The sequence below is a fragment of the Lethenteron reissneri genome, unplaced genomic scaffold, assembly GCF_015708825.2.
Source record: "Lethenteron reissneri isolate LAM-NWPU_2019-01 unplaced genomic scaffold, ASM1570882v1 scaffold_1864, whole genome shotgun sequence".
NCBI classification, from domain to species: Eukaryota; Metazoa; Chordata; class Hyperoartia; order Petromyzontiformes; family Petromyzontidae; genus Lethenteron; species Lethenteron reissneri.
The window spans coordinates 983,108-996,991 of NW_026891624.1; the positions used below are offsets into that span (position 1 = coordinate 983,108).

The 13,884-nt window shown below is 42.8% G+C and overlaps 1 protein-coding gene across 2 annotated transcripts in view; it reads right to left on the minus strand.

Annotated features, from left to right (window-relative positions):
• Positions 1-11,418, minus strand: part of LOC133339454 (UDP-glucuronosyltransferase 2A2-like) — a 38,832-nt gene extending 27,414 nt beyond the window's left edge. Inside the window, exons 1-3 of one of the 2 annotated variants that reach the window (XM_061547625.1) lie at positions 11,270-11,418; positions 3,552-3,679; positions 1,291-1,523 (exon numbers count right to left, since the gene is read on the minus strand). In XM_061547625.1, coding sequence (XP_061403609.1) covers positions 1,291-1,523; positions 3,552-3,679; positions 11,270-11,284 — 376 coding nt within the window. In that variant the 5' untranslated portion in view covers positions 11,285-11,418. The remainder of the gene's footprint in view (positions 1-1,290; positions 1,524-3,551; positions 3,680-11,269) is intronic. The other variant, XM_061547624.1, reaches the window with a different exon arrangement.
• Positions 11,419-13,884: the final 2,466 nt, after the last annotated feature.

Here is a 13,884-nt window from a genome sequence, read left to right on the forward strand (position 1 = left end):
GGGCCCACATCTTGTCCTGATTTCCAATTTTTCTGTCAAAATAAAGGTGATATGCCTTCTTAACCATAGCAATTATACTTCGCTTTTGTGATGCAAAAGTCACTTCACCACAAACATAGCAGAAGTTATCTGCTTTATTCACCTAAGTACGAGGCATCTTTGCTCACTTTAGCGGAAAAAAGTGTCCCTTTGCAAAATCAAACACTGAGAAATAAGAGAGCACGACACAGCATTATTTATATAGCTGAAATAGGGCAATTTGGTCAGAAGAGGGATGTAAGCCTAGTTATGATTGCATCATCCATGACTTCTCGGAATAACATGATGCAATTCTTGACTTAAAGCTTTCGTGACTGCAGGGATTAATTTAGTATTTCTATCTACATGGCTTTAACGAAAGACCCATAGAATATGATGCAATTCATATCATGTATGATGCAATACCAGGTTCAGATTGCATAATTCATTGTTTTGCTCAAAAAGCAAATACTGTCCACACCCAGTCATAGATTTATTCATAGATCCAGTCAAATATGTGTTTTAGTAATTTATGGTTTAAATTGAGATCCTCCACCATTTCCAAGTCAAGGGTCATATATACTGACTCAGTAGCATATCTTGAAAACTAGAGCCAATCAACAATTTTTTGCATCATTTTCGTTCTCAGTGGCCCAGAATAAGTAAAGTTGGACTACATTTATTTCGAAAGCAGTTTGGCTGTAGACCAGTGTCATTATACGTGTGATTCATTACATTTACCCTATACCGGCTACACAAGCAAGAGATTGGTCATCTCCAAGAGTTATATTTGGTCCTGATGAGGTTGTTGGTTTAACAGTTATTTCTTGGCAAACGCAATGAACATTGTAATTGGTGTCTGTTACAGCAGTGCCATTGAATTAATCCTATGGGTTATGGATTATTATTTTTATTTAACGAAACTGATATTTCTTATTGTGTACCCGTGTGAGTGACACTCGTAAATTGGAACAAAAGTGCAGTTGACGTACATAATTGTAAAAATGCATTACGAGTCACATTGAACCAATTCAAGACACAACTGAGATTTAGTTACAGCCATTTCCAGAAGACATTATGAAGAAACGGTACAATTCTTTACATAAGCAGAATTGACCATAAATGTCAGGGCTTGCACACTCATGAAAAATAACACTTTAGACTGAGTGATGCTTTTCTATATTTGTGAGAAGTTTTGTTAATTATTAATAGAGGCTCCACGGCTCTAAGTGTGGTCACTTTTTGGCATGGCGACGTAACAAAACGACTTACTCCTTTGGTTTTCCACCATCACCGCAGAGTGCCGCTTGTAGATCTCCCAGTACGAGTGTTTGGAGAATTCGAAAATCCAAAACTGAAAGAACTCGTTCATAATGACCTCCTGCCCTTCCTTTGTGTAGTTGACTTTGAGGAGCTCGTGTTGCACGTGACCCAAGTCCTCGGTTTTCATGAACATTGCCCCAGTGGGGACAATCACGGTGACCTGGTGTCCGCGCTCAATGAGTCTGGCACAAAGAAAGTCAATTATATAGATAAAAAAAAAATACGTGGTGAAGTGGCCAAGTGGCTCAGAGATTGGAGTGGCGAGCCAGCATTGCTGAGATCCGGGCTTGAAATCCAGGTAGCTGCCTTTGACTTAATCACATTCTCAAGTATAGTCAGTTCTCCTATAACGTGGCAGTTACGTTCGCGAAGAACACCGCGTTGTGGAAAATAGCGTTCTAATCAATGTAATATAATATAGCAGTGCACGATAACACGTGAGATGTGTCAACAAACTTAACAAAGACTTAGGCGCATCCCAACTTGTGCGATGATGCTACGCCGAGGCAGTCGTACAACCACGTATTCCTACTCTTTCGGTGTAGTTCCATTTACTCAATTTGCGTTATGAAAACACGTGTTATCAGAGAACAGACTGTATAGTGAGTTTATGGTCTCAGCCCTGTTATCAATTACAGAACGAAACACATCACGTTAAACGTAGTTCTCAATTCTAGCTCTGAAATTTCCAATATGAAAGGGTGTGAAGGAATTTTTATAAGTCATAAATAGGTTGCACACAGAAAAAGACCTGATGCATGCAGGCAGTGATTAGAAGGAAACTGGCACCATTTGAACAGTTGTGGGATTGACAACAGCAGGAAAAATGTAAAGTGTTGTTTGGAAAAACGGAAGGAACCGGAAAGAGAGGAAGACCTAACAGAAAATGGCTTGACGACGACATAAGAGATTGGTGCCAGAAAGATGTGGCATTACTTGAGCATATTGGTACAAGCAGAGGAAAGTGGAAACAAATGACAATGTGCAGTGGACACCTATTCGTGACGATGATGATGATGTAAAGGAATTTACTTCCTTCATACAGTCCGTTATTACTAGTCAGTTAGCCAGTCACTCAGTAAATACAATATATTACGTTTAATAATTGATATTTTAGGTCATTGCATAAGCAAAATTTTGTCGTAAACACTCCTCCTGACACAGCCAATTAATAAATGAGTTACATCGACATACGTGCCAATATACTTCTGCTTCAGCACACCGGTATGCTGGAGAGCAACCCACAATGTTTAACACGTGTGTGCAATGTTTCACTGGTAGTTAAAACTAGCATCATTAGGCAGTTACTAAATTGTAAAAATGTCCTCCAGTCTCGGGCCTTAAATAGGTGGTGTGATGTCAATAACGTGCACTCACAATGGAGCAGGAAGCGACTGCAAGTGATACCTAGAAGTCAATTAATTCACATCAATTTGTATGTTATATTAGCTGATACTAAGTTGATAGATAGGTTAATGTAAATACGTAAATACGTACCCGGTGAAAAAGGTTAAATATTATTAAATGCTCTATAAAATACCGGTGTGCTGAAGCAGTATCAACGTTTGTTCACCTGACAACTTTATTAATGGGCTGTGTTGGGTGGAGGAGGGTTTACAACAAACATTTTACTTATTAAATCTGATCCAAAGCTTGTTACGAATTCTAATATTGGGTGCAAAAGACTACATTTTAAATTTACAGTGCATCACTTAGCATAAAAGCAATCCATCAGAAGGTGTTTTTTTCCATCCGTGTAGATCCCACTCATTCTGTATTCGAAAGATGCCATATTTTTTAGGTGCAGAAACCATGACTTGATAGCATGTGTTACCCTACGTCTCCGATCTGATTAGAGACTGCTGCCAGTTATGTTGGTTAGCAATGGTTGCCCTGACATATCCCTCGTGGATCATGGCCTTAGGGCACATAGGCTAAGAATATGTACCGTACGTTCTGTAAAAAATCATTAACAAATCATGATCCGGTGTTCTCTCCACGTAAGTGTTCTTCACTAATTTTCAGAGGGGCCACTTTTGCTGATAAGACATCATCAGCGTGTGGGCCACCAAACATTTGAAACCAATGGGGGTTGACAGCAAGATTATGATGGAAGATGTTTTCACAGTTGTGTACTGTCGAGGGTCTGCACATCAGGGGCCGCATAAAAAGCAACCAGTGGCGGCCAGTGGCCCCACGGGTCTACCTACTCGTCCATGATGACTCTGATGTTCAACCAGTGACTCGCCTCAGCTGGCCACACGAGAACATTCCCAGCGTGTATGACTTGTGGAAAACCAGCGATGAGACAAAGGGATGTCCACACCAACAGCATTTTCTGCAGACAGAAATGTACATCAATACATTGTAATCAAACATTATTTAAAGCTTTCGTGACTGTAGGAATGACTCTTTGGTTATTTCGGTAAAGTCACGTAGAAAGAAAATCAATTAAATAATAGAATACGACGTTTCGATTACAACACAAGCAGTCGTCATCAGGTAGAACTAAATTTGAGAGAGAGACAAAACACAGACACGGAGACACACATACAGACACATAAGCAGAGAGAGACAAGACAGAGACACACAGAGAGAGACACACATAGAGACATTCTCTAAAATTACCAGGCTCTCATCGGTCCATCGCTCTTTCTCTCCCCTGGCCACTTCGGGGTGGATTTTCACACAACTCTCTTTCTATCCCCCTGCCGCCGAGTGGTGGATTTCCACACAACTCTCTCAAAAATGTACCAATCTTGCTGGGTCTTTCTCTCCCCCTGCCGCCGCGGGGTGGATTTTCAAACAGCTCTCTCATTGACATGCTAATTTCTCTGCTCCAGCAGACCCACCTCTCTCTCTGCCCCTCCCCTCTCTCTCTATTTAAGTCCACGACACAGAGGCATTGGGTCTCTGTGTGTATATGTCGTGTGTCTCTCTCTGTGTGTCTCTATGTTGTCTCTCTCTGCTTGTGTGTCTGTGTGTCTCCGTGTCTGTGTTTTGTCTCTCTCTCAAATTTAGTTCTACCTGATGACGACTGCTGGTGTTGCAATCGAAACGTCGTGTTCTATTATTTAATTTATTTTATTTCGTGGTTAATAACATCTTTCCAATGATTACTAAGTTTGTACCCATCATCACGGTTGAAATTATGTCTGTGTTTGTATATTTGTATGGCTTCGTGTACAAACCTTTGATGGTAGCCAGGAGGTTTGCAGAGAACCTTGGTCTCGGAAAAGACAATTTCATGAGAGCCCACTGAGTTGTAGCAATGATCGGCAACGGCCGAAGAATCAGTTCTGCCGTGTTTCAGATCTGACTTGTGCTCGCGGACACGATCAGCAACATGACGTTTCGTTTCTCCAATGTAGCAATCACCACAAATGCAACTCAATTTGTAGACTCCAGGATACTGTAAGTCAGGAACAGCATCCTTCACAGCATCTGATTCCATCTGTGAAGGATGCTGTTGTTATTGTGCACTGTACTATTGACCGTCGTGTGAAAGATACTAAGGTATAGGGTGGTTTATAGCAATACAGTATATAATTTAATGTTGGGTTTGTCTATGGCAGTATATAGTACGGTGTAGACTCGTGTGATGTAAGAGAATAAAGTTTAGATGGAAGCATATTATATAATTTTAACGACGTAGAATTGTAATGTATTACTTACTGTTAGTAACTCAGCTTATGGTAGAGTATAGTAATTATACTGATGATACTATGTAGTTTATACTTTAGTTGTTTACGTGTTGGTTTTAGTTACTGCAGCTACATACTATTAACACTCCTTCCCTTTATTAATGCTACCCCTATCCCCTCCCTTTGATGCTGAATTAGTACTATTCACATACCTGCATTTCCCATATCCTCTCCCTTTGATGCTGTTAATCCTGCATAATGCACATGCATATGTAGTACTAATCACATTCCTGCATTTCCCATAAATATGCTAAATTCATCTTGATATGCAAATTCATTTGTCAAGGCGCCCAGCTTATATATATGCTCCAAGCTCGTGTGCTGTTTCATTCAGACTGTCGCCTCGACACACCTGGTTTTCACCTGAGGACGGCTGCTTGCGTTGTGGCCGAAACGTCGTGAGAATTATTTTATTGTGTTTTATTTTTATTATTTTATTACTTCCCTTCTACGTGACTTTACCGAAAGAACCAAGAAGATGAATCCCTGCAGTCACGAAAGCTTTAAATCGAAATTCAATGGGAGGCTCTCCACGCCGTATTCAAACTTAATACTCAGCGAGTTACAAGAGTAGTTTTCAACCTTGTTTGGCGACAACTGTTTCAACCGAGTACCTCCTTGCCTGACCCAACATGGTTCTGAGAAATACATGTGTAGTGACTGAACTCTGAGACTCTAAGACTTGGAGGCACTTTTTTCTAACCGAGCACCCTTTGCACATACACACCCTATGCTGGTACACACTCTTCTGTCGCTCATTTATACACAACTCTACGTGGGTTGTTAGCCTATACACAACACTAGCCGTTTAACATTGACAGCGCTGAACAGAGACAGCCAACTATTGTCTAGCAGTGTAATATCGAGTTAAAACAACAGCGACGATGGCGACGAGACGACAGCAACGACGGCGACAATCTTCAACAGCACGACGGGGATTCCACTCCATACGACAGCCCCGAGCTCTCGCTCAGGGCCCCCTTTTATGCTCCCAGCAAGGCCTCGCTCCGCCCAGGCCACGCCCCTTCTCTAGAACTTACTAGCGGGTTACCGGGCTTCCCCCACGTGCCCCTTCTGTAACCTTTCCCCTAGATATCCCCTCTGGTGTATCACCTGGCCTGCTGATGTCAGGAATGCGGTAAGCCACAGATCCCCTTCCTTGCCAGCAGCCAGCACTATGCTGCTACATAGCTAATTATATGTCACTACACATGTGTAGTGGTGTATTCACACGGACACTGTCAGCTTTTCTCACTTTATTACTTTGGATCTCGCACAGATGCTCCTCACTCTTTACACAACATACTCTTGCTCCTAACCGCTCTCTCTTACTCTGCGAGCATGTTACTGAATATTCCGCTAGCCTGTTACTAAACACTCCACTAGCCTGTTACTTAATACTCTGCTAGCTTGTTACTGAATACTCTGCTAGCCTGTCAGCCTTCTCACACACCTCCAACCTCATCTGTGCCCCCAGCGGGGGATCAGCCAACACCGCTGGGGAGGACGAGGTATGAAGGGCGAGGTCCCAGGCTTCTTGTCTCCGGCTCTTGTCCTCTTCGTTCCGGCAGCTCCAACTTACTCAACCCCATGTTCTCTGCACACCCCTTTATATCCCCCTCCTCATTAATGGTCCTCAGTTGCTCCCTATTAAGCCGGCGCCTCGGCGGCGCCTCCTGCCCATGCTTTCTCTCCCTTATCGTCTCCATCTCCCATCTCTCCGGCGCCTTCTTTGTGTTTGCATGCCTGTCCCCAAATGCACCCACCTAATTACTGCTTCTCCCCTTAATTACTGGCGCCTCTCTGGCAGCTGTTGCATGTCCTAACGCTTGCACCTGCTCGCCCTGAAATGCACCCGCTGTTTGCAAACCCCACGTGTGAATGCATTCGCTGTTTTCAATCCTGCACGTGAATGCATACGTTGTTTGCAACCCTACGTGTGTTACGCCACAACACGTGTAATGACAGTACGGAGAGATAAAGGGACAGTATGGTTACTAATGGACATGCTAATGATGATTGATGGGACAAGCGTTTGACAGGGCCATGTGAGGAGGAGCACGGGATCCAATGGAGGGAAAGTGTAATAAGGGCGGAGATTGACAAAGCCAGGTGCGGTGAGGAAAATTCGAGAATAGGGGCATGGCCGGATCGGGCGAGGCATAAGAGCCAGCGTGAACCGGTCCTGGGGGCTGTTGCTGTGGGGAATCGCCGTCGTCGTCATCGCCGTCGCCTTGGAACGGGTCGTCTCCATCGTCTTCGAGTTGTCATGAGACTAGAAGCTATGTTGTCTCAGAATAGAGTCGTCTAACTACCCAAATGTATATAGTCATTTGTAGTTACTCGTTGAGTTGTCAGTGGACTTTATTCATAATAAATATATGGAAAGACAAGACGGTGTCTCTGGGAGCTACATTACACATGTATAAATAATTAACGTCAATATTTTAACCAATTGTCCATTTTGTGAGGTATCCTAACACGCTCGGAACTGCAAGCGAATAAAAGAAATGTCAACGGATGCTCTGCATGCGTGACGTAATTTGTTCCCGCTCGCTGGTTACTCTTGTAAACCGCATTGTTTACAATCAATGAGTTTAGAAAGGTCTTTTATATCGTTTCAGGTTACCATATTATTTTATGTCGGTAGATGCATACGTGATTAGTCACCAATGACTCACGTATGATATAATTTCAAACATTTATAAATACCCCCTGGGAAATTCGCACATACCCCCAGTGGTCCGTGTATCCCCAGTCGAGAACCACTGAGCTACACTGTGAGCGTCGCTACACTCCATATGCCAGGAGTGTAGATACACGGCAGTGTCATTCATATCAATAAAATGCTCACCACCTGCAATAGCTATAGCAATTTGCGCCTTTGTACAGCACTTGTGCACACTGGAGAATATAGAAAATACATATATACATCGACATGTACTACGTACGTTTAGAGTTCTTTGTGAAGCCACTGCTAGTTCAGGGCCACACCATACCATTGAAATATTGTAAAAGGCGCCTAATAAGTACAGATTATTATTACCATGTGCATAGTTCGTATATTTGTTTATCCATACTTCACCAGCACTGGTTGGTACGTAATTATCCTCGCGAGATTTATAGAATGTTAGTTTAACAGAGATATAGCATATGCGTTGAGGTAGGGGATTGTTGAGGAAGTGACGATGGATGGTTGGGTCGATGTGGTTATGTCGTGAGGGTGAGTATACTGTGTATGTGTTTGCACAGTGGAGAGCACAGGCTCGTGAATGACACTATGAAGCAATTGGAGGCAGTCGCCCTCCAACAACAACGGAGGACAGGACAGCAACGCTCACAGCAAAGAACAGAGTGCCGGCCGGCTAAAATGCAGCAAGTTATTATCCAATGAGCTATGAAAATCTTTTACACAGATGTCCAGTAGAAAGTTAAAGCAACACAACATTTAAAAAAACACGATAGGAGTGCAAAGTATAGGAAAGGTAAGCAAATCATAGACACATTGAATTAAACGTTTTTATTTAACTAGGTAAAGCCCACTATGCTATTAGCTTATTTTTCAGAAGTGACCTGGCCACAAATGACAGCTCAACGAAATTGCTTATCACGTGGAACTATATAGCAGCTAAAGACTCTAAACGCGTGTTTTTATGGCAGAAATACTAAAAGGAGAACGTGGATGCGAGTACTGTGGAGTAATTATTTTAGCAACTTATTATTAGCATTACTGTATTTATGTTTCATCGTGAAATTATCTATTTCCCATCAAATACGTGATTTAAAAAGGGTTTCTACATTGTTTTTGTTGTTATTTTCGTTTGCTGTAATTGTTTTAGATATATTAAATAGTTTTTAAGATTTTCTGCATTTTTTAGTGTGATTTTATTGAGGTTTTGGGGCCGATTTTTTAGTTGTCCGTCGGAACGCATCTCCATTTAAATAATATTCAGAATTTCACTTTACGGACAACTTTTCATTAACTATCTGTTTTATATGTGGAACAATACCTGTACTAGCAAATCATTTTTCTTTCTGTGTCTAAGTCGCAGGGCTATTCCTTCCTCAACCTGCTAATCCCTTATCCATTTCGATGACATATGCGTACGTATACGAAAAGCTAAGCTAAAATAACTTCATCGGTACCGAGGCTCCCACAAGGGCGTGTGGCACAGTTTGTCATCAGCTATTGTAGAGTCTGGCGGTCGCGTCGCTACGGGGCTCTCGGTGAGTAACAATTTATTTAATAAGTAATATTAAAACAACTTTTTTTTAAACACGCTTTCATGAAATGTACCGTACTAGTAATTAAAGAACTCCACGACTCCAGGAAGTGGCCCCGAAGCTTGCCATAACGTAAGGGACCGTGGCCAATTACAGCCAACGTCAGTTGACCGTGGACAATTAGAGCCAAGCCGAAACATAACATGAAAATAATGTTTTAAAATCTATGTTTTTTATGATAGAATATAGTATTGTCATCAGCATGACATAAGTATATCAAGTTTGCAGTCGATACCACATTGGGAAGTGGGTAAAAATTGAGTTACAAGATTTGAGGATACAACAACGACAACAACAACAGTCAGTGAGTTAATAAAAAGCGTGTAATAATTATTGAACCATGATGGTCCAGTTTCGCTGCTATCACAACACTCACGAGGGGATGGGGTGACCAGCACCACGCCCTGCCGCCTTTGTCTCCCCAGTGGCGATGTTTTTACATGCAACACCAGGTGCTCATTTGAATCTACCTAGGGGAGGCCCAGGACCGGTTTAGATAATCGTCACTGGTGTTGCGCTCAGTAAAAACACACACAGACACTGGAGCATGGCTTAACTGCACCCCAATATCTCATTCAGGTTGATAAAATAGTTATCACTCCGTGGATGTCAAAAATGGTCATTCTAGATAAGCTGGCCATGGCCATTGGTAGGCCTCGGCAAGGTAAGGTAATTTACCATTTTTACCGGGTAAAAGGGTAAAGGTAAAGGTGTCGACATGCCAAGGGGTAAGGTAAAGGGTAGGGTAAAGGTAGCTCGGAAGAATTACCCGGTAGGGTAAAGGTAGCGTGAAATATTACCCGGTAAATACGGTGCCTTGTTTACCGCTAAAAGCTCCGTGGTGCAGTCCGTGGCCTCCATTTAATAAGTAATATTTTTTAAAACTTTTTTTTTAAACACGTTTTTATTAAATGTACTCGTAATGGCAGAACTCCACGACTCCAGGAAGTGGCCCCGAAGCTTGCCACAACGTCAGGGACCGTGGCCAATTACAGCCAACGTCAGTTGAGCGTCGACAATTAGACCCAAGCCGAAACATAACAAATAAAATAATGTTTAAAAAATATATTTTTTTTATGATAGAATATAGTATTGTCATCAGTATGCCATAAGCAAACCAAGTGTGCAGTCGATACCACATTAGGAAGTGGGTTAAAATTGAGTTACAAGATTTGAGGATACGACAACGACGATAACAACAACGACAACAACAACGACAACAATGACAACAACAACGATGAAAACAAGCGTGTAAAATTGGAATAATCGAGAGTATTCTATATGAGTAAAGCGCTCTACCTAGCTTTAATCGTTATAAACCTTTGTCATGTGTAGTACCCCAGTAATTACCCTGTAATCGGGTAATTTGTATGGGGTAAGGGTAAAGGGTAGGGTAAAAGGAAGGCTCGTTGCTTTTTACCTTTTACCTTACCTGCTAAAGGGTAAAAGGTAGGGTAGAGTGGTTGTATTGTGGTAAGGTAAAAGGTAGGGTATAGGTAGGCTCGATGTTTTTACCTTTTAACTTTTACCTTACCTTGCGGAGGCCTAGCCATTGGTACGTTAAAACTTTCAACCATGGCTGCGGGGCATCAATGTAGGCATGCGCCAATCTACGCTCATATTGACAAGGGGATGATTTGCCTTTGATGTTTAAAGTGTTTATCAAGATCGTAAAATTCACATTTGTTGTCCTTCCCTCGCACATCAGATTACCATGGTTGTCTACGTACAGTGCGAAAGAGGTGCAACGGAGATACAGTACATACAAAGGTTTGACATTAACAGTTGAACATTTATTTAATCCAGAAATGCATGTGCATTACTCTGCAAGCCAAAGCGCAAGCTCTCTACTTACCCATGCCACATCAGATACTGAACAAACATACAACTCAGAGTTTGCCAACAGTGAAAGTTCATTAAATTAACTTTATTTTCCTTACCAGAATCTTGCGCATGAAGCCAGTCACGGGAATATACAGAACAAATCCTGACCTACAATGTGGTCAGGAAAAAAACACATGTTTTCCGTGATAGGGTGCGGCCAGTGCAAAGTCTATCAGGGTAGGGACAAAGTAAATTTTGACTTTGCTCTCTGCTCGATGTGGACATGTTGACACACGCCTGTGGACTGGCGTCTTGGATGTGGGATTTGGTGGGTTATGCACTGATTATGGCTCATGAGGTTGTATATTTTAAATAGTTGAGCAGAGCAAGTTATCCATTTTTCCGTGCATATTTTTAATTCTCATCTATTTGTACAAATGCTAAATCCAGGAAATGCCAAACACTGGGATTTTGCAGACAGTTTCCTGGTCTGCATGGAGGAAATACTTATACAAAGTCTGGACATCAATCAATATGTTTTAAACTTAATTGAGGAATTTTGCGCCTCTTGTGAAGCACAAATAATGAAGGCAATGCAGTGGTTGCTCAGATGAATTCCAACCACACAAACAAATTATAATGTAATTACCAACTATCTTAGATTGTGGATCAGGTGAGATTATTACATTGGGACCGATTTAAATTTCAAGGTAAAAACTATTGGTACTTGACAGGATGGTGCCGGAACTATTAAGTTGTTTATAGCAACACGTAACAGGAAATAACTGTTTTCTAGGAAGATCAATGTTTAAACACAATTGCTTCAAATCATCTTGTTTTATGGATAGTGTGAAGGAGAGAGCAGGAGATTTTGTTTTGAAAATAGATTGCAACTCCACCACTTGTTTTCAGCCAGTCCAACTTGAAGGGACCGGCTGAAAATTCGTTTACGAAGTTCAGATCATTCACATTTAATGTCAGAACGGCAGACAATATCGGAATACAAGTTGTTGAGTTTCACCTTGAAGAGCACAAATTTCTGTAAAACACCTCCGATATTGACTTTAACTATGTCAAGCCCTTTTCTATGAGAACGCTCTTGGAAGTTATACTAGTGTAATGAGCGACTTCCACGACATGTCATATAGAGGGTACTTCTTTTTTATTACTCACACTGAGCACAACACAGGCCAACACTGTTCTTCCTCACACTGAGTATAACTCTAGGTAATAACACGTTCACTGGCTACACGCACAGCCGATCACTCAGCGTGGTCCCCTCGCCCTCACTCGGCCATGCCGCTGGCTGGCGGCATGACGATGATGGCGATGGAAACCACGCAGGAGATCTTCCACATGGCCGAACGACGGAGAGAGATGTCGATGAACAGCGACACAGCCAGGACCCAAGACCCCACACACGAGCCCCGAGCTCTGGGTCCACTCCCCCTTATATCCCCCCAGGTGTGGCTAGGCCCCACCTCCAGCTATGCCCTCTCGTGGAACATTCGAGCAGTTTCTCGGAGTATCTCGGCTAACCCCACCTGTTACCTTTGCCCTAGATACACCTCCTTTCCTGATTGGTTGTTACTTCTGTGCCCGTACCCGTGAATGCCTTCCCAGGCCAGCAGGTGTCACCCTGTCATTATACTCGCAAACCATTAGGGAATCGGTGGACAATGCAAAATTACCTTAGTCATATTCGTATCCCTCCGAGGAGAAGAAATATGATTAAAAGCATCCTGTAATATTTTCTGAAAGGTATAAATGGCTTCATTTCCGACTATTTTAGGTCGACAACATCATGGGCAGTTCTGGCAAGGCAAATTTGATTGATAGAGTGATAGTACAGTGGGGTACGTGGACCGCTGGGAGTAAATGGGGGGTACGTGAGATAATTTATACATATGTAATGCGAGCAAGGACAGGGTGGGTGCTGCCTCCGCGCCACTCACACGGGCCGGAGTATTGCGGAGGCGGAGCCGGGTCGACGGGAGCGTGTGAGAGGAGCCACTGCTCACCTCAGCTCCAATGGGAGTCGGGGTGAGTGGGGGCGGAGACAGGGGCAGTACGGAAAGGAGGAGTCAGGGTCACGTGAGAAGGAGGATATAGGGTGAGAGCCGGAAGAGATCTGGGAGTTGGAAGAGAGTGGAAATAGGGGAGAGCCACGCTGGGTGGTGGCGGAGGAGTAGCGCCATTTGCCACGTGGTCGGAGTCACGGCACCATCGGCTAGTGGTGTACGTGGGGTAGCAGTAGCTAGCGGAGTGTGAGGAGCCAGTGGGGTGTGAGGAGTTAGAGAAGTGCGTGGGGCACACGGAGCAGCGGTGTGGCTGCGGAGTGTGCTGGGCACACGGAGTAGCGGTGTGGCTGCGGGGTGTGCGGGGCAATGACAGAAGAGGCGCGGGTCTGAATGTGGACGCCGCGGGGTGCGAGACAAGAACCCAATAAAGGACAAACGGAGACCTACATCGCCTAAAGAGTCATTTATTACACATGTGTGAAATTATATCATGTGAGAGTCATTGGTGAATAATCATGTTGTATGAATCTGCCAATATAAAATAACTATATGATAAAAAAAATATCCACATGGAAAAATAAAACGATGTAAAAGACCTTTCTAAACTAATTTTATTGTAAACAATGCGGGTTTCCAAGACTAATCAATGAGCACGAACAAATTACATCACGCATACAGGGCGTCCGTTGAATTTGTTTTTATTCGCTTGC